The sequence below is a fragment of the Rattus rattus genome, chromosome 16 (genome assembly GCF_011064425.1).
Source record: "Rattus rattus isolate New Zealand chromosome 16, Rrattus_CSIRO_v1, whole genome shotgun sequence".
NCBI classification, from domain to species: domain Eukaryota; kingdom Metazoa; phylum Chordata; class Mammalia; order Rodentia; family Muridae; genus Rattus; species Rattus rattus.
This window is the reverse complement of record NC_046169.1, coordinates 40,110,568-40,129,819: the sequence shown is the minus strand read 5'-3', so window position 1 is coordinate 40,129,819 and position 19,252 is coordinate 40,110,568. Positions and strand designations below refer to the sequence as shown.

The following is a 19,252-nucleotide window of genomic DNA, read 5'->3' as shown; positions in this document are numbered from 1 at the left end:
GAAGGTGGGCTTGGCTTCAGGTTACACTGGCCCACAAGGCTGGAGGCGGGGTCTGCCCAGCAGCTCTGTGTGTGAGAATCCAGACCACAGCACCGGTGTCTCTTGAACACCTTCCTTGCAGCGCAGGGCGCCTGTGTCCAGCAGGGGTGTGGCTGCTCAGAGACAGCTGAGGGAGTCGGGAAAGAAGCACAGCACACGGTTGTAATCAATGTCTTTTATCTCTGAAAACGGAAGCGAGTGTTTGACAGAACACTATGGCCACTCTATAAGAGTGGGCGTAGGAGCAGTTCACTGCCCTCCTCCGGTGCCACGGCTTTAAGACAAAACAGGGAAACAGAAGCCACCACAGCGTGTCAGGTGCCTACTCAGCCTGGCACACCTACAGTCACGCCTTCCTCTCTGAACCACATCGCCTCTGGCTGCATCACCAGCCTCTACAATTGTTTACCTAATTAATTCAACTGACCCCAGAACATTTGTGAATCTTGACACAGGTCCTCAGCACTCCCTGCATGCAGACAACGCCAGTGTTCCCAGTCTTCTCTACGTCTCACCACCCAACACTAAAACACAAGATGGACACAAACCCACGGAGCCTGCGACCCACCTAGGTCTTCTCAGAGCTTCTCTTACGACAGAGCTCAGTCAGTGCAGGCTCTGAGCATGCGCTGCACGTGCTGCTGCTCTGCCTCCGTCCTGATGACCTGTGCACTGCTGTGCCAGCACTGTGCCCACACTGGCACCAACGCCTGCCAAGGCCTGCCTTTCATGATCACTGCCCGGGTTGCCTGCTGTCACAGACAGGCAACGTAAGACTGTGAGCTAGGGCTGGGCTCCAGCTGCCCTCGACCAGCCACGGCCAGGGAACTGCTGTGCTCCAGTCGGGAGCACTCTGACACAGAGGGGCCTGTGCGTGACCAGCCACGGCCCTCTCTGAACGTCCCTCTCTACTCTGTTCTGGACCTTTCCCTCGGCTGTAACATTCAAGAGCCTGAGACAGGAGGCAGCATAGGAGGGAGGGAAGACCAGAGCAAGGGAAATGGCGCCTGGGGCAGAGGCTGTGTACAAAGTGCCTGGGTTCAAGCCCCATACTAGACCCAAGGGCCAGGTGAGCTACCTTGGTGGACAAGGACTCTCAACACACGGATATCTGCTCGCCTTGGGTGCCCTTGTCCAAAACAGCCCGGAAGTGACCCACACTGCTGGAAGGGACGGGGCAACCGTCTGTGGAGAACAAAACTGCAGAGACGCAAGCTCGTTTGGGTTAGAGTATAATCACCGAGGCACAGCGTCAATCAAGGAGCTGAGTCCTGTCTGTGCAACCACCCAACTTGTAGTAAAGAGAGGCGGGGGGAGGGGGCATGAACTTTTGATCGAAGACTCATCAGGATGAGGGCAGTGTGTGGGTCCACGTGATTTCTCAAGTCTTCCTATGGACAGGCTTAGACGCCCAGGTTTTGTGCTGTGAGCCAGCCCTGTGTGGCTGTGCTGATTGTTCTCGTGAGGTTTTTTTTTTTTGGTTCTTTTTTTCCGGAGCTGGGGACCGAACCCAGGGCCTTGCGCTTCCTAGGCAAGCGCTCTACCACTGAGCTAAATCCCCAACCTCTCGTGAGTTTATACAAAATAATCATCTCATCTTCATTTAGTTATAAACGTACACAGTGCTGTCCCTTTTGAATTGAGGAAAAAAAAAAAACACACACACGAATACTGCAAAGTAGCAAAATACAAAGGAGAAGAGCGACTTCCGGTTTGGCAATGTTAGAAAGGAAGAGGCAGGCAGAGGCGGCCTCGGGCTGGTCAGGTGGGGGACGCTGGGTGGGGGGGACGCTGGGTGGGGAGGGTTGCTTTCTAAGATTCAGAGTACCCGGCATTTCCGACGCGGTGAAGCTCAGCAAGTCACCAGACCTGCCAAACACCAACAGCTCCCGTGAAAAGCTCGGCTTCCGTGTTTTCGGAAATTTGGGAGAGGAATGGAGTTCTTACTGGAATGTGGCCTATCGCTGGCTGACAGATCTGAAATGGAATGTCTCCAAATGGCAGTGTCTCCCTTCTGCCCTCCCTTGGAGCACGCCAGTGAGCAGCTGCCCTGCCGGCTGTGGGGGTGGCGACCTCAGGCAGCCATCTTGGCCAGCTGCTGCTCTAGCTTTGAAATGCGCTCATCTTGATTGCAGATTGTGTCCTTTATGGATTTGATCTCTTTTAAAATCTCATCCAGCTTGGCTTCGTTTTGCTAAGAAACAAGCAGAACAAGGTGACCAGACGGCATTAGGGAAGTGCATCCCATTGTTAATTCTGATAGCAGAGTGGAGACTCAGTGCCTCCCTCTCGCACTCTCGGGACAGAGCTGTGTTCCCTAGGACACCGGGTCTTCCTGAGGCACCATGGAGGTTTCTAGACAGACAAGAGCTCACGAAGAAAACACAGTGCCTCAGCTGGCTCCCAGTCCTCTACCTGCACCTACTGGGCAGAGCCTCCACTCCAGAGCCAGGCCAGGGCAGGCCTGGATGCACCCAGGCCTACAGCCCACTCACCCTGCTTCCTGTCGGAGCAGCTCTGCCCGGATCGGATGCTGATGAGGGCCCAGTGTCTCTCACTTAAACTTACTCATTGGAAACCTTACAGCACCAAGGTAGATGCTGGTCTCTCAGTTGTGGCCTAAGGCACTTCAGCCATTGCTCTGCTAGGTTCTCCACAACCCTCCACCCATTCTTTCCCGAGGCAGCAGTGCCCTCTGGTGGTAGGATGCCCAGAACCCAAGCTCTAGCCAAGGTACTGCTAGCCTCACGTGGTCAATAGGGCATTGTGTAACACCGTCTCATGTCACCTCCTTCTCCAGGAACACCCACTTCCTGGTTTCTGTGACCCGTGATGTTTTGCTGGGAAAAGGCACTTAAGAAAGCCCAGCTTCGGTCCTGACCACTCTCAGACAGCACAGTAGCATTACAAAAGCCAGCGCTGGCTGGCCTAGCACACCACAGTCGCCCAGTGCTGAGCACCGCCCTGGACCACACTCTGGGGAGGTTGGGGAGCAAGCAACTGGGGTGGGAGTGGGGGTGGGGGTTGTCTCCAGAGGATGGGGGCCCAGGCCCAGCCCAGGCCCAGCACACGCCTTACCACACTGGCTGTGTCTGTGGTCTTCTTAGGGGCACAGATGAGATCACTCTTCTTGTTTGCAGCTGGCTTGCTGTCTAGAATGTTCTTCTTGACGACCTTGAGATCCCTGTTCTTGCCTGGAATGTACCCATGCTTCAAAGAGATGAGGATGGGGTCTGCGTTTTTCCCCTCAAACCACTCCTCCGCCTCAAGTGCTGCTTCTGGCCCCGCTGTGTCAGGGTACAGGTCATCTTGGAAGAGGTCAGACTGTAAGGCATTTGGGGAATATGTGGTAAGCAAGAAGAAAGGCTGAGGTCCCAGTCCAGTGCTGCGTGTATGCAGGGTAAGCGTCCCCGGCCTTCACTGTCTCCTACAGCTGGAATGGCGGGGAAGAGGCAGGCACATCACACATGCACGGTGATCTGAGTTCTTCAGAGCTGGGGAGCTGAGGAGCTGCTGGCTGTTAACTCTACACAAACTAGCGGCATTTGGAAGAGGGAGCCTCAGTGGGAAAACACTCCCAGGTAACAGACTGGCCTGCAGGTGCATTTTCTTGACTGGTGATTGATGTAAGAAGGTACAGCCCACTGTGGGTGGGGCCAGCCCTGGGCAGGTGGACTGAGGAGAAGGCAGTCCCTGCCCATTCACTACCTCAGCCCCTGCCCCAGGTTCCTGCCCTGGCAGTGGGCTCAGCAGTGAGGTGATCTGACCATGGTAAACCTCATGAGGTCTCGTCACAGTGACAGAAGCCCTAAGTAAGATAGGCAGCTCAGTGGTTACACACACTTGCTGTCCTGCAGTGGACCTGGGTCTGATTCCCAGCACCTCATGGCGCTCCTGGTTCCAGGACACTTCTGACTTTCTCAAGCAGCAGGTAGAACACATGCAGGCTAACACCCACACACACTCAAACCAGAACCAAAACCCCGGCACTTACCTTCCTGGGGACCGTCATGATAATAGGTTCACACTTTCTCTCGTGAAGCTTGAAGAATCTTCAAAGGAGAAACAAAGGCAAAGTTGCAGAGAGAAGCAGTGAGTGACAGCCCAGAGGCTGCAATGACTGTGGGCCCTGAAGCGCATCTCTCTCCACTGACCACCTCAGCTGCTGCTGCTGCAGGCTGAGCGGCTTGGTGCTCCCATTCCAGAGGACGCAGACAGCTGTCCACGCAGCCGGGGCAGCAAGCATGAGAAGCCTGAGAGATGGCTGCAGCAACGGCAAGTGCCGGGTATGGGGGAAGGCACAGCCACGCCTCAGTGACTCGCTGTGTCCCCACACAGGAGAGCACACACCTCACAGGAGGCAGCCCCTGGGCCCTGCCAGCTCAGGCACTGCATGCTTGGCACACACGTGAACTCAGAGGACAACTGCCGGGGCTGGTCTGCAGGCACCTTTCGCCTTCTTGTCCTTTTTTACAACTTACTGCCACTTCTGCTTGTGCAGGTCAGAGGACAACGATGGAGTCAGCTCCCCTATTCTACTTTAGAGTCCCTAGGACCCAACTCCAGACCTCAGGTCTGTGTGCCAAATGACTACCCACTGAGCCATCCTGCTGGCCCTGCCTTCTACTTTTATTTTCTTTTTCTTCTTCTTTTTTTTTTTTGGTTCTTTTTTTTGGAGCTGGGGACCGAACCCAGGGCCTTGCGCTTCCTAACGAAGCGCTCTACCACTGAGCTAAATCCCCAGCCCCCTTCTTCTTTTTTTTTTTTTTTTCGAGCTGGGGACCCAACCCAGGGCCTTGCGCTAGGCAAGCGCTCTACCACTGAGCTAAATCCCCAACCCCTGCCTTCTACCTTTTGTCCCAGACAAGGTCCCACAGTGGCCTGGGACACTGCCACACAAACCAGGCTGGCTGGGACCACTGTGTGCACTGCAGTGTATAACTAGTTAGGGGTTCTGTTCTGCAGACCTGAGCTCAACCTATGCTTGTAAGACCCGAGCTTTACTGACTGAGCCATCCACGCAGAACTTCTTTCTTTCTTTCTATCTATCTATCTATCTATCTATCTATCTATCTATCTATCTATCTACTCTAATCTATCTATCTATCCATCCATCCATCCATCCATCCATCCATCCATCCATCCATCCAACCATCCAACCCCACACGCTCCCCGCTGGCCTCGCTCCCCTCCTTTCTGTCCCTCTCTGCCCTCACAGCTCTGTTCCTGCCTGTCTGCCTTAACCCCTTCCAAATAAACCTCCTTTATACCAGGTCTGTGGCATGGCGTGCTCTCTCAGGGGACACCTTGGCAGGGGGACACCCACCACCGCATTACATTTTATAGCAAGGCTCTTGCTCCCTTGCCTTCCAGGGAACACAGCCTACAGACTCAGCACGAAGGCCACTGAGGCGTGCTGTGCAGCTGCCGTGCTCCACTGCAAGGACAGGTCGCAAGCTACAGTCAACCGCAAACACACACTGACCTGTTGTGTGCTGACATCTAGACACCTGGGGGGGGGGTTCGATTCTTTACCTGGCGATCTCACACTTGTTGACGTCAAGCCCCCGCTTGGGCATGTAGCCCATCCCTCGCTGAGGCTCCTTGCTGCTGAAGGTGTTGAGGTAGTGCACGTATGGGGACTCATCCGTGATTTCAAAGTAGCGGATACTGCTGTCACCCTGAGGACCGAGATGAGTCAGGGCCCGTGTTAGAGGAGACATTTCGTTTAAGTGGGCAGTACTCACACCACCCAGAACTCATGGAACTCTAACTTCAGTGGCTGCCCACTGCTCTCTCTCCAAACACTTTCGCCTGAATTATAAGCTGTTGTTTCCCCAGCACTTCCTGTAGAAGGCTCCTGGGCCTAGAAACCAGCTCAGGAACAGGGCAAGGATATGAGTGGCCCACGACTGTCCTGAGCACTGGCTTCAAAAGCCAAGAAGCAGCTGCCCATCCCAGGCCTCAATCCCTGGCCACAGCAACAACAGACAACCAGGGAAGATGAACACAGGGTCTCTCTAGAAGAAGCATCAGTGTTTTAGCAGCTTCCTCTACTCTGGACAGCACCAAAGGCTCTCAGTGCAGTGTGTAAAACCCCACGGTAAGGGCTGGAGAGATGGACCTCTTCCAGAGGTCCTGAGTTCAATTCCCAGCAACCACATGGTGGCTCATGACCATCTGTAGTGGGATCTGATGCGCTCCTCTGGCATGGGGGGTGTACATGCAGCAGAGCACACTGATAGCTAGCTAGCTAGTTAGCTAGATAGATAGATAGACAGACAGATGAAAAACAAAGCAAAAACTTGTAATCATCATGTTTACAGTGGTCAGCTATTTTTGGCAAGCTACCCAATGCCAGAAACCTGGTCTGAAAGAGGATGAGCACGCGTGAACATGCACACGCACACACATGCGCACACCCACACCCACATGCATGCACGCGTGCACACACGCACTCACACTTTACAAAGCATTAGACGTGTTAGTTACACTGCCTAGCTTCCAGGTCCTGAGGGATGAGCCCCGCCCTCCTACACTGATCTAATGTCAGACACACGCTCCTTACCTTCCCACATAAGTAAATGATGCTGGTGTCCGGGTCGTAGAAAGGGAGCAGCACCCCATTGCTAGTGTCCATTTCATGAAGAGCAATTGGTTCCTGCATGTTTTTCTGAAAACAAGTTAAAAAACACACATAAACGCACATGCATGTACACTTTTAAAATAAGACAAATTCTTATAAGTGCCTCATTTCCCAGCAGAACCTAAAGTCTGAACAACATGGGTGACCTCACACATGTAAACACTGCAAATCAAACTCCCTGACAAGCATGGGCCATCAACACAGACATCAGTATGGGTCCACACGAAAACCCTTTCTCCTTTGAGCTGTTTTCTTTTTGAAAAAAGATTTTGGTTTTTAAAGGACAACGTGGGAGTTCCAGGCCAACCATTTGTGTAGGAGTGCAGTTTCCTGCAGGGACAGAAGAGGGCATCCGATCCCCTGGAGCTGGAGCTGTGACGGACAGTACGGTAGGTGACAGTTGCTATAGCAATGTTCTTGGCCCCTGAGCCATCTCTCCAGCCCCCTTCTTATTACAAGATTAATACACGGAGACAAAGTTACAGAACAGAGAAGCCAATCCATCTCACACCCCAGCAGGTGGCACTGTGGACCACTTCCTTCTCACATGCCTCATGCAGCTCAGGGAGCGTAAAGTGCATATGCCCATTCTGAACACTTCCCTCAGGAGGACTGTGTGCTCCGTCCTCATGAGTCACACAAATCTTATGTCCCAGATCTCAGCATCAGTGGAAACCCTGGGAGCTCCACAAGTGCATTCCTAAGATGAGACCCTCCTGCTAACTTAAGACGGCAAGAGCTTAGCGAATCACACCGAGAAGCCCGTGACCCCGTGCTAGCCCAAAGCCCCACTCAAGCTGACAGAATCGGAAAGGGAGAGAACTGGCTTACTGGGTTCCAGAGTGCCAACTGCCGCTCGCTCATACGGCTAAAACCAGTAGTGAAGACATTGCCGTCAGCCAGGAAGATGGCGCGCATGGGCCTGGCTCCTTCGTGTGCTTTCTCCTTTTCCTGGGAAGGAGGGGGAGCAGACACAGATTTCACTACACTGTGGAAAGGTGAGTGGGAAGTCCATGCTGAGACACCCCTGCCCCCACCACCCCAAACTCCCTACCCACCCCTTGCAGGCCCAGCCTGAGTTGTCCTGGGCAGGACCCTGAGGCCATGGTGCCTTGAGGGAAAGTAGCATCACTAAGTGGTCTGGTCACATCCACGCCCCAGCATCAGACGGAGGAGCCGGCTCCCACCATGTTCTGCTGCTGCCCCCCCACACACTGCAGTCACTAAGCACAAGCAAGGGCTCTGCCATACATGTGAGCCGCAGGCTGGGGACAGCTACAGGCTCTCCAGCGTCACAGGACATACGGACAGCTGCTCCCAGCCTTTCCAGTTAGTGAGCATGCCCGAGCACCCACCCTTGGAAGATGCTCGGTGGACAGACAGCGCTTGTCTCTAAGCCAACAGCAGGGCCTCCTGCAGGTCTGCAGGGCACCTGGATAGTGTTCTTGGGTCAGGTGGGCATCAACTGGGGTGCAGTCAGCGCAGACCCCAGACAGTCTGAGTGAGCTCACCCAGGTCTGCAAAGCTTACGGCGCTCTAAGCTGCTGAAAGGCACTGCTGCCCATGCACACCTTTAGTCCCTACACCGGGGAGGCAGAGGCCAGTGCATGTCTGTGCTCCAGGGCCAGCCAGGGCTATTCTGACTAAGGCCACCATGAAGGGACAGAGCTGAGCTAAGGCTGGACATGACTAGAGAGACAAGAGACTCGGGCAGCCACCTCCCCGCTCAGCTGATGCACTCACTCCACAAGGACAGTGTGGCAGTCTTCAGAGCCCGGGGAAGGTTACAGATCGGCCACCAGGGCTGAGTGCTGAGGACACTCACCGCTACGATCTCCTGTCTCCTGGGATCGATGACCCTCACTTTCTTGTCTTTGGACGCTGTGCAGATGAGACTGCCGTTGCGGCTCCAGCTCACGTTGTAAATCATGTCTGAATGCATGTCGTCCAAGTTGATGAGGGCCTCCCCTGTCCCCACGTTCCAGATGATAATGGCATTATCACAGCCTGCGCCAAGCAGATCAGTCACAGGGTGAGAGAGGCCCACGCAGCATGCCCAAGAAAGCCGCAGCCCCACAGGGGCACGGGGCAGGGGAAGGAAGGTGCTGGCGATCAGAGGCCCTACCTACTAGGCAGAGTGACACATTCTCTGTTAAAGAACACTATTAAGCAGCCCCGGGAGACCCTCTGTCAACCCAACAGCGCAGAAGAGCAGAAGTCTCGTTTTGGGGGTCAGCTGGACTAATGGAGCCAGGTGGTCAGTCTCCTCTGCTTGCATGGGAGAACAGGAAAAGAGTGAGCTATAGCAGGTCCCTCCCGACAAGCTGTCCCTCAGCTGGCTGCCCTGCCCCTGACCATGTTCTCGAGATCATCAGAAGGGCTCAGGGGTGGTCACAGTGCCTAAGTTGGCACCTTACGATGTCTCCTGTAAACAGGCCTTTCACATCAGGAGACGCCTGGCATTACATTCCTAACCTCACCCACCACAAACAGACCCTGGCCTTAGTTAAAAACTAATCTGAGGGTTGGGGATTTGGCTTAGTGGTAGAGCACTTGCCTAGCAAGCGCAAGGCCCTGGGTTTGGTCCCCAGCTCTGAAAAAAAGAAAAGAAAAAAAAAAAAAAACTAATCTGGCCAACTGCAACACCATGTTAAAACAAAATGAACCAGTATTATTAAGGTGTAATTCACAACGTCATTACATATATCTAGGGTAAGCTCTGACAAATACCTATAACCAAGGAACACCTTATTTCTAGTACCCCAAAAGCTGACCTTACTGTTTTCTGTATTCCTACATGGGAGTGTATGTGCGTGCGCATGCACGTGGGTGGCCCCACTGTGTGAAGGCCAGAGGTTAGCATGAGTCTTTTTTGAGGTAATCTCTCTCTCACTGGCCTGTCATTCCGACCCAGGGAGCTGCCTTTCTTTCTGTTTCCCTGGCACTGGGATAACAGCACTGCCCAGCACGGGCTCCCTAACAAGGTTCTGAAGCACTTCATGAATGAGTCACGTCCCAGCAGGCTAGCCTTAACCTTACTACACCACCACATCCGTTGCTTTTAGGGAAAAGAAAGGGAGGGAGGGAAAGGAATGAATGAACAAATCTTGGAAATCAGGTCATGAGAAGTGCCAAGTAGAGATGGAGGGTGCCAGGGTTCACTGGGGAGCAGTTTAACAGAAAATTCAGAAGGGTATCAGTGTCCAGAGCTGGGAGCTGAGCTGTTAAGTGAAACCTTGCCAGCAGAGGGCAGTGTGGGGTCGTTACCCACACCTCGGGAGAGGACACCATGGCATGTTACCCACACCTCAGGAGAGGACACCATGGCATGTTATCCACATTGCGGGAGAGGACAACATGGCGTGTGGAAAGGCCACAGAGCACACACATCAAGTGTAGAAACTGAGGCATTTAGAGCCCGCCACAGCTCCTGGGGGCTTAGGCGGAGTCCCACCAGTCGCTGCCCATCACAAGGCAAGGGCAAGGCAACCTCGGGCTCCTACCTGCACTGAGAAGCACATTGCGGGCCGTCGGATGCCAGGCCACGATGCCAACTCTTTTTGAGTGACCTTCTAAAATCACCACAGGTTCAGTCAGGGAAAGGGTCAGTCCATTTTCCGGGATCTGCCAAACCTGTTGGAACAGGAAGGAGATTACCAGTCTGAATGCTGCCGGTCAACTCTGACTCCCAGATCACTATGGTTGTTGCCCAGCAGCACCCGAGTGAAAGGCACATTCAAGTGTGTGGTTATTTAAAAACGCAAACACACTAAACACTTGATAACTGCTTCCTTAGCTGTGACCTGCCAGGCCAGTGGTGTCCTAGGAAGCACAGCTACTCACTCTGACCAGTAATGTTCTTTCTCTTTGGTAAGATTTCCCTTCTACAGTGTGGTAGAAATATTCCCACATCCCACATGCAAAAACACAGAGCCTGTGTCCACATGAATGCGCCAGCCGAGTGTTTACCTCAGTGGTCTTTGAGGGATTCCGTCATTTTGTGCTTTCCTTTCAATGTATAACCACTGTCTAGTGGGTACTAGACAGCTCTGAACTACCATTTATTAAAAGTCACTATGCCCCACATTCCTTTCTTGAGATGGCGAAAATATTCAATATCTGTGTTGGTGGCTATGCACATTCATGAACATATTAGAGACCACTGAACTGTACATCTTACATGAGCCCATTCTGTGTGCTTCTCTGTGTGTGTTTGTGTGTGCGCGTGCGTGCGCGCACGTGAAGGTCAGAGGACAACTCTGTACAGTTGCTTCTTTTCTTCTAACTTTGCATGGCTTCTAGGGATTGAACTCACATCACAAGGCTCGAATGGCAGTGCCTTTGTGGAGCCCTCGTGTTGGCCCTGTGAATTATGTCTTAAGGAGACGGCCCAGCGAGGCCGAGTGCTCACTCTACAGGAACTCTTGAGTTTGGATTGCCACACCAAATACAGAGCCAGCCATGGCCGTGCATGCCGGATTCCAGCACTTGCTGAGGTGGGTGCAGACACAGCAGAACTGAGCCTGTAGGCTCCTGGCTTAGCGAGGATGTGAGTCAGAAGGGGTGAGGGAGAGCAGAGAGGAGAACTGCCGACATCGTTAGTGCACTCACTGCGCACAGGCACACGCAGGCAGCGCTGACTGACAGTGACATCAGACTGCACAGTGTCTCACAGGGAGGGGAAGGGAAGGACACAGCAGCGTGGAAGGAAGCGGAGGGCTCTGTCTTGTTTCTTGTTTTAGGGTCTTGCTATGCCCAGTCTGGCATCAAATTCAAAAACACCCTCCCCACCTCAGACTCAGAGGCAAGAACCCACACCCCAGCCGCACAGCACACCAGGCGATAATGGAGGCTTTCCCTAGGAACTGTCACAGGAAAGCGGAATGGTGCCTGTGCCCCAGAAGAGCATCATTGCATGGTGTCCACTCCACGAAGAGTGAAGTTTAAAACAATTACCCTCTAACACCCTGGAGCCTCTTCAAGAACAGCAAGTGCCCTGCATGGCCCAGCCGTCTCTCCAGCTTGAGGATCATTCTTTTTTTGTTTTTCAACACATAAATTTCTCTGTGTAGCCTTGGCTGTCCTCACCAGAGATTCTCCTGCCTCAGCCTCCTGGGTGATTTGCTCACTGTCATGATTGGATTCCACTTGAGGTAAATATAACACCTCGTGCAAATCACAGCAAAATAAATCAACCTCTTGAGGCTCAAGCCTAGGGGTCGCCTAACGTTCTGCCCCAGCTCCCAGCACTCAGTGACGTTTACACAGGCAGCTGAGGCCAGAGGAGAAGGCAGGTTGACAGTATGCCTTGCCTCAACCCACCCTGGCAGGACAGATCTGCTCCCTTGGCCTGCAGGGGCAGTTGCCTTACTTTCCAGTAGGGCTTCATCCTGACACTTTCTAAAATTCTGAATAAAGCCTAAAAGTTTCTGATTAGCCAACTCCGGTTGAACCTGGCTGAGGATAATCACGACTGAAGCCGAGCAGAATGCAGGGAAACAGTGGGGTCACTCTGATGCAAGCATGGTGTTGGCAGATGCGGTCATGAATGTGGGTGACCGACTCAAGAGGCACTCAGGCGTGGTAACTCCACACCCTACCCCCAGGTGTCGCCCTCGCCTCGCCTTGGCCTGCTGAGATTCCCAAGGCCATCAATAGTGAGCTTGGTAAATTCTGAGGAGGCTCAGGCTGTCACAGTATTTGTGCTGTGGAGCACAGGCGCTGAGATCAGCACTACCTTCCACTTCCATTTTTCTAATCTCCTCCTTCACCCTCTTGCTTGAGTAAAGAGTAACACAACGATGAAAGCAGAACATTGATTACAGGACAGAATTTTAAACTTTTTCTTAATTATTTGCATGTTTTACATATGAGCATTTTACTTTCATGTACATAGAAGAGGGCATCAGTCCCACTACAGATGGTTGTGAGCCACCATGTGGTTGTGGGAATTGAACTCAGGACCTCTGGAAGAGCAGCCAGTGCTCTTAACCGCTGAGCCATCTCTCCAGCCCCCATATGACAGCATCTTAGACCAGGCCAGCTGGTGACTGCACTGTATGCTGAGCAGACTGATGGCTCTCCACCAGGCACAGAGACTGGGCTCCTTTCACACATCTGAGGAGCTACCACAAAGCAGGTACTAAGGACTCAGTGACTCAGCTGAGCTTTCAACACACTGACAACCAGATACGGAAGGCGCTGGAGCTGCAGGACTTCCAGTCCCACAAATGCACCCCAAATGTGGGCCACCACAGCAGTGTGCTCCAGCGGGGCTGAGGATGTGTAGTGCGGTGAGCTGGCGGATGCACTGAACCTGGGGTGATGGTGGACAGTGGGCACGTTAATGTGAACATTTAGGATGATGCCCAGTGTGACCAATGCTGTGCTGCTGCTGCCGTAAGCAGGTGCTGACTGAAATGGGAGCGCAGTCAGGACCACATCACAGGAGCCGGTCCTTCAGGAAGTCTAAGAATGAAGAGGAGCAGGGGAAAGGGAAGAAAAGAGGAAATCAAGTAGCCAGTTCCAAAGGACACCGACAAACGCACAAAGCCTGCCTGGGAGCGGCTATTGGGGGCTGGCAGAGAAAGGAACCAGTCAAGAGGATGCCAAGAGCTGAAGAGGTGTCTGGGAAAGTCTGAGGAACGAAATGCAAAGATACCAGAGGCCGTCTTTGCGGAGTTGATGTGAGCAAACAGAGCTGGATGTGAGCGGTAGGAAGGGCTGTGTCCGTCAGTCAGCACACCCTCTGGATGTGAGCGGTGGGAAGGGCTGTGTCCCTCAGTTAGCTCCCCTTCTGGCTGGTGCTACAGGCCCTGCTCTCGGCTGTCACCATCTGGCTCTCTGCCTGGAGGGTGCCTGCCACTTCTGGTAATGGGCTGTCATGCGGACTGAAGGTCTTGCTTCCCAGGGACACAGAGCAGAGGCCACTCTGTTCTTATTCTTGTACACAAGCTGGCATCTGACTGAGCCTTGGGCTGGGATGCTAATTAGCCACGTTAGCACTAAACCATTAGGTGCTGGGAGCCAAACTCCTTGTTTATACTAAGGGAGCAGGGCCTGGCTTACAGAGGGTTCTGGAAAGGTCAACTGAGCTAATGTTCTGCACAGCACTACCCTAATAGGAAACTGCTCATGGGGAGGGAGCCAGGCTCTGCAGCTGGAAGGCCTGGGTTCTGGACACTGCCCTCCTCAGCTGCACAAACCTTCTGACAAGCCTGGGTTTCCCAGCTATGTGATGCGTTCTCCTGTCTCCCCTGTGCCATCACAGAGATCCGTACAAACAGGCAGATCAAGGCCCAGACAGGCCCAGCACACGGGCTGGCCTGCTCTGTTCCTGAGCACACCTCTTCTCTGCTGTGATCACACACGCTTTCAGGCTCTAGTGAACTCACTAGTACCCACTTACACATGTCCTGTGTGTGAAAGCCCTTGCTTATGTCTAGGACAATCAGTGCTGATGCTGTCTGTGAGGGCTGGCGAGGTTTTCTCTGTTCCCGTGGCTACAGACTGGTACCTCAACACCAATCTGCTTTCTCAAACAACACTCACTGAGCAGGGATGCAAACAGCAGACACGCGCGACACCCCCCACACACACACACACAGAGGATCGGGAGCAGCACCTCAGCACTCAAGGACAGGTCAATACCCTATTAAAAAGAAGTCTCCACGTCCTTAAAAATTCTGCTGGATGACACATTACCATAGTAACGTTTTGTTTTGAAAGAAAGGAAGGAAAATAACAATCAGCCCCAAAGGGCTTCCAGATGAAAGCGGGACTCAACCACTGAAAACCCACCCAGTTCTGAAAACATGCGCACGCACGTGTGCAAAGCCTGATGCTGTGTCCCCTCCACGTGTGAACGCCTGCACACTGTGTGTATGTGTGTGTGTGTGTGTGTGTGTGTGTGTGTGTGTGTGTGTGTGTGTGTTAGGGGGGAGCACGGCTGCAGGGAGCCAGGCCAACAGGATACAGGCAGGAGAAACCTGCTCCCCATAAGGAGTCAATGCAACTGGTTTAATGGTTTTATTTTTCAAGAATGGGACAAATTTAAAGCACACAAAGTGTTTCCAGACCCCATTCTCCTATCTGATCACCCGCTGGGCCCTGACTGCTGGGTGGGACACTAGAGTCACAGCTGTGAAGTGCTTTCTTGCAGAAGGTCATGTTTTTAAAGAGTCCAGGGCACCAATTTCAAAGGGAACATGAAGAGAAGGTCCCTCAAGCCGCTAGGTGAGGGACTTGCTGCAGAACAATCTGGAGGCCCCACGAGGCAGAGCGTGGCACCTCCATGTTTTGTAGAGGGCAAACTGGGCTTGGGACTAAGGCTGGATGTGTGTAAGGCACACAAACAGTGAACAGCCCAGAGGGGCTCTGTACACCAGGCACACCAGGCACACCAGGCACACCACATCAGGGCTCTGCTTCTATCGTATGAGTGAAGTCTGCTGAAAACCCATGACAAAAGCACAGGCAAACCTGGCACGGTGCTTACGTCCCTTCACTCCTATAGGATAAGGACTGATGTGGGAAGAGAGGTGAACGCGTTCACCATGAACCAACAAGCTGTGGCTGCTTAGGATGTGACAGCTGGGGACAGGTGAGGGGCCAGCTGCGGCCAGCTAAGGGTATCTTTTCACCTCTCACCGTCTGAACCACAGCTTCTGCATCTGCGTCTGATTACTGCTCTCCTACGAGGGTAGCCAGCAGCAGCCACGACCTGACCTGACTGTTCTTGGAATTATTTCAGTGACTGCCATTTCCTCCAAGTAAAATACTGAGAAGCCACAATCTGAAAAACTCCATAGGAAACTACCGTCAAAGAGCAGGGCGCACAATACAAAACCCTGGACTAGAAGCCAAGGGTAGCTTCTGGGATGAGAGTTTACCTGCTGCCTGTCAGTGTCAAACACTGCTCCGAACAGCAGGCCCTAAAATGCAAGCTGCCCACCACACTCCATTTTCAGGCTGCTTAAAGAATATGCCTTTAAAAGGAGAGGCTGGGCTGGCAGGATGGCTCAGTGGGCAGAAGTGTTTGCTACACAGCCTGATGGCTAGGTTCCGTTCCTGGAAGCCACGTGAAACATGGCTATGGTGGTTCGCTCCTACAGGGAGACGACATTCAGACAGACAGGCAAGCAGACAGACAGGCAAGCAGACAGACAGACAGACAGACAGGAGAGTCACCTGGAGACCACCAGCCAACTAATCCTGGGACACACAGTGCAGTAGCAAAAGGCCCTGCCTCGGCAAGGAGGAAAGAGAACCAATTCCTAAAAAGGTGTCCTTTGATCTCTACAGGTACCCCCTATGAAACGAAGTAAAATGTAAAAAAAAAATAATAAAATAAAAATAATAAAATTTGGAGAAGCAGCCAGGTAGTGGTACACGCCGTTAATCATAACACTCTGGAGGCGGAGGTAGATGAATCTCTGAGTTCAAGGCCAGCCTGGTCTACAGAGTTCCAGGACAGCCAAGGGTACACAGAGAAACCCTGTCTTGAAAAAGAACAAAAACCAAACCAACCAAACAGAAAAGATGGAGACGCTAAGCATGGCGGTCCATTCCTATAATCCAGCATTTGGGAACGGAAGCAGGAGAATCATCAATTCAAAGCTATAGGTAAATAATGGAGATCATAGACTTTCAAACCCCACCCTCCTGACACTGAGAGACACCACTTCAGCCAAGTCAGCTCATAAAACGAGCAGACCCACGCTCACAACTCAACCGGCTTAAATAATCCAGACGCAGTTCTTAGCCTGGGCTCATCCCCTCACAGCTCTGCGAGGCGATGGCTGGCTCCTCAAGGTTGAAGGTGTCCTTGCTGCCATGGGTCCATGACGTCCCCACACTCAGCACAGGTGTTCTGCATCCCCACCTCCGTGACCCTCTCTCCCCAGGCCTGGCCTTACCTCAGCCATGCTGTCTGTGAGGTGGGGGCTGAGAGCGCCTGCCTGGACAGGAACTTCTCAGCTGGGCCAAGACCCAAACAAACTGTGCCTATCACCTGCAGCTCCAGGGACACTGCCATAGCCAGAGTTTGAGCAACTACCCAGACCTCCTGGGTTTAAAACAAGGGGTGGGGAGCCTTCAATGTCTACAATCTCCTGCCAGCTTTAACTGTCCTCAGCACAGTGGTAGAGGGCGGAGACAGGAAGCTGAGTCGTAATGGTCTCTGGGCTCTGACACCTTCAAGCCTGTCAGCACTCACATGGAGCTCCTGAGTGAACAGCAGCCTCAGTGTGGCCCACACTTAAGATCTAAGGAAATTAGATTTGGCCCAGAGCACTATTCAACTAACAAAGCATTTGCCCTGCCAATGTAGGAGCAGCAGCAGAGGATTTCTCTAAGACTGAGGTCTGAATTATAGCTGGCGTTGGAATACCCCAAACCTCAAATAAAAACAAGGCTGGTAACAGACCAAAGCACCCCAAAATCCTAGTGATAGAGGCACCCTACTTCTCTGAGCTTGTGGAGCAGGCCACTGACACACTGTCAACTGAGAGAGGGTTGCCTTTTTAGGAGCCACTGCTCACTGGAGCCCCTCACCTCCACTCCGGGACTGGAGAGGTAGGCGTAGGCTGGGCCTAGTGTTCTCAAAACCCACTAGCAAGGGCTCCTCTCTCCAAGACAGGCCAATGGAGAGAAACCGGAGTGAATGGCTAATCTCATTTGAGGAGGTGAGAAGTGGGAAGAGGGGGACCCACCCTCTGACAGCCTCCCCCCTGCAGAGCATAGGAATGAGAGGCCAAGCAAAGGCAGGCCGGGAAAGCAAGGCCCACACATGTGCACACGCGCCCAAAGATACACACACACACACACACACACACACACACACACACACACACACACACACACACACGTTTCTGAACATCAGCATGCTCTGCAAGTCAAACCAAGCCATCTTGGAAACTTCTAAGACACAGGAATTAAGTGCAAACACTCACGCATATACACCCAGGCATGCACAAGTGCACTCCCACTCCCACAGTCAGAGGTGGACTGAAGGAGATGGCTGAGCAGTTAGGAACACTTGTTGCCAGAGGACCCAGGTTGCACTCCCAGCACCCAGCAAACAATGCACTCCAGATAAAAAGTAGCGGCCCAAGATGCTAAGAGGAGCAAAGGCCCAAGGGAAGGTAAGATGGCAGCTGGGCCCCAGCTGTCACAAAGAGGCCGAGAAGAGCTTGGTCTGAGGAAGGTCTAAGAGTGCTGGCACTGAGAGGACATCCAGCCCAAAGCCCCGCCCCACACACCTGCTCTGCAGGCTGCAGCAGTCAAAGCTATTCTCTGCAATCAGCTGCAAACAAGCTGGTCCCCGGACAGACCAGAGACTGAGCAAGGGAAGCCATTGGGACTGCTGGTCTGGGATGAGGACAGCAACTTGTAAAACAGATGTCTTCACAGGAAGCCACCTGTCCACCCTAGCAGCTCACATGGAGAACAGGGCTCAGCTGGTGCTCCAGCACACCTGCTATCCTCCCACTTATGCGACATAAGAGGGTGGGTGCTTTCTAAGCATGTTATTACTGGGAAGACCATATGGACATCTGGTACACCAGGAGACTGTACCGCCACTGCCTTCATTCACACCAGCCACAACAGCGCCACCTCCCTCGCCCAAAGGCTGTGGGACTGGACTAAGCCACACTAAATGAGTGGTATACACTGGTATACACAGAAGCACAGGTCCTCAAAGGTAAGTAAGATGTAAGAAGCAGCAGCAAGACCTACGGACTAAAGAAAGAAGAAAGGGCCCAGGGCGAAAGGCAGGTGTACAGATCAAATCCACCAGAGTCTGTTCTCTATGACATGGGAGAGGAAGTGACAGTCACATCTACCCTCTGCACCCCTGGGGAGCAGGACACTCAGAGAGGAAAACTGGAGACGGGGCACAACCTGCTGGAGGTTCCACTGGGTCCTGCTGTGACCTGCAAATGCCAGCTGAGCAGTGTCACACCTCTAACTGCTTACACCCTCCCAGCTCAGCAGTTGTCAGCTGCGGGAGGTGACCTCGGGGTCACATGTGAGCTGTCCTGCATGTTAGACATCTGCATTACAATTCATAACAGGAGCCAAATTTCAGACGAAGTGGCAACAAAATAATTTTATGGTTGGGGGAGGATCCACAACACGAGGAACTGTGTGAAGGGTGGCAGCAATAAGAAGGTTGAGAGCCACGGCTCTAGATCCTTCCTAGATCACTAAGGATTGGCAACAACACCGTGGTCAATCACCCCAGCACCCAGACCAGGGTGCGGAAACATCACTTTCCATTGAAATACACCAGGATGGAGAGACACTCTCCTGTGTATGGTACAGATACATCACCCATCAATAAAAGAGAAAAACTATGGCCAATAGGAAGTGCAGACGAGAAGGTGGGTATCCCATAAGCAGACAGGACTCTGGGATAGAGCCAAGCACCGAAGATTCATCCCTGGACATGAAGGGGGAAAAGTCATGAAAGCTGAGCAGAGGTAACCTGCTCATGGCAGAACTTAGATTAGAATAAATGGAATATTAAGTTACGAGCTAGTCGGAGAACGGCCAACGCTGTGG

At 52.8% G+C, this 19,252-nt stretch overlaps 1 protein-coding gene and 1 long non-coding RNA gene across 2 annotated transcripts in view; one reads left to right on the top strand and one right to left on the bottom strand.

The window, feature by feature from the left end:
* The first annotated feature begins 205 nt into the window (after positions 1–205).
* On the top strand, positions 206–1,688 carry LOC116885222. Its single transcript, XR_004385996.1, has 2 exons — positions 206–1,505; positions 1,614–1,688. It is a non-coding gene; the product is annotated as an uncharacterized LOC116885222 (long non-coding RNA).
* Coro1c (coronin 1C) overlaps positions 1,628–19,252 on the bottom strand; it is a 71,605-nt gene continuing 53,980 nt past the window's right edge. The window contains exons 4-11 of the mRNA XM_032886457.1: positions 10,189–10,318; positions 8,511–8,692; positions 7,517–7,636; positions 6,608–6,712; positions 5,575–5,720; positions 4,034–4,091; positions 3,118–3,363; positions 1,628–2,233 (exon numbers count right to left, since the gene is read on the bottom strand). Of these exons, the coding sequence (XP_032742348.1) occupies positions 2,114–2,233; positions 3,118–3,363; positions 4,034–4,091; positions 5,575–5,720; positions 6,608–6,712; positions 7,517–7,636; positions 8,511–8,692; positions 10,189–10,318 (1,107 nt within the window). The 3' untranslated portion in view covers positions 1,628–2,113. The remainder of the gene's footprint in view (positions 2,234–3,117; positions 3,364–4,033; positions 4,092–5,574; positions 5,721–6,607; positions 6,713–7,516; positions 7,637–8,510; positions 8,693–10,188; positions 10,319–19,252) is intronic.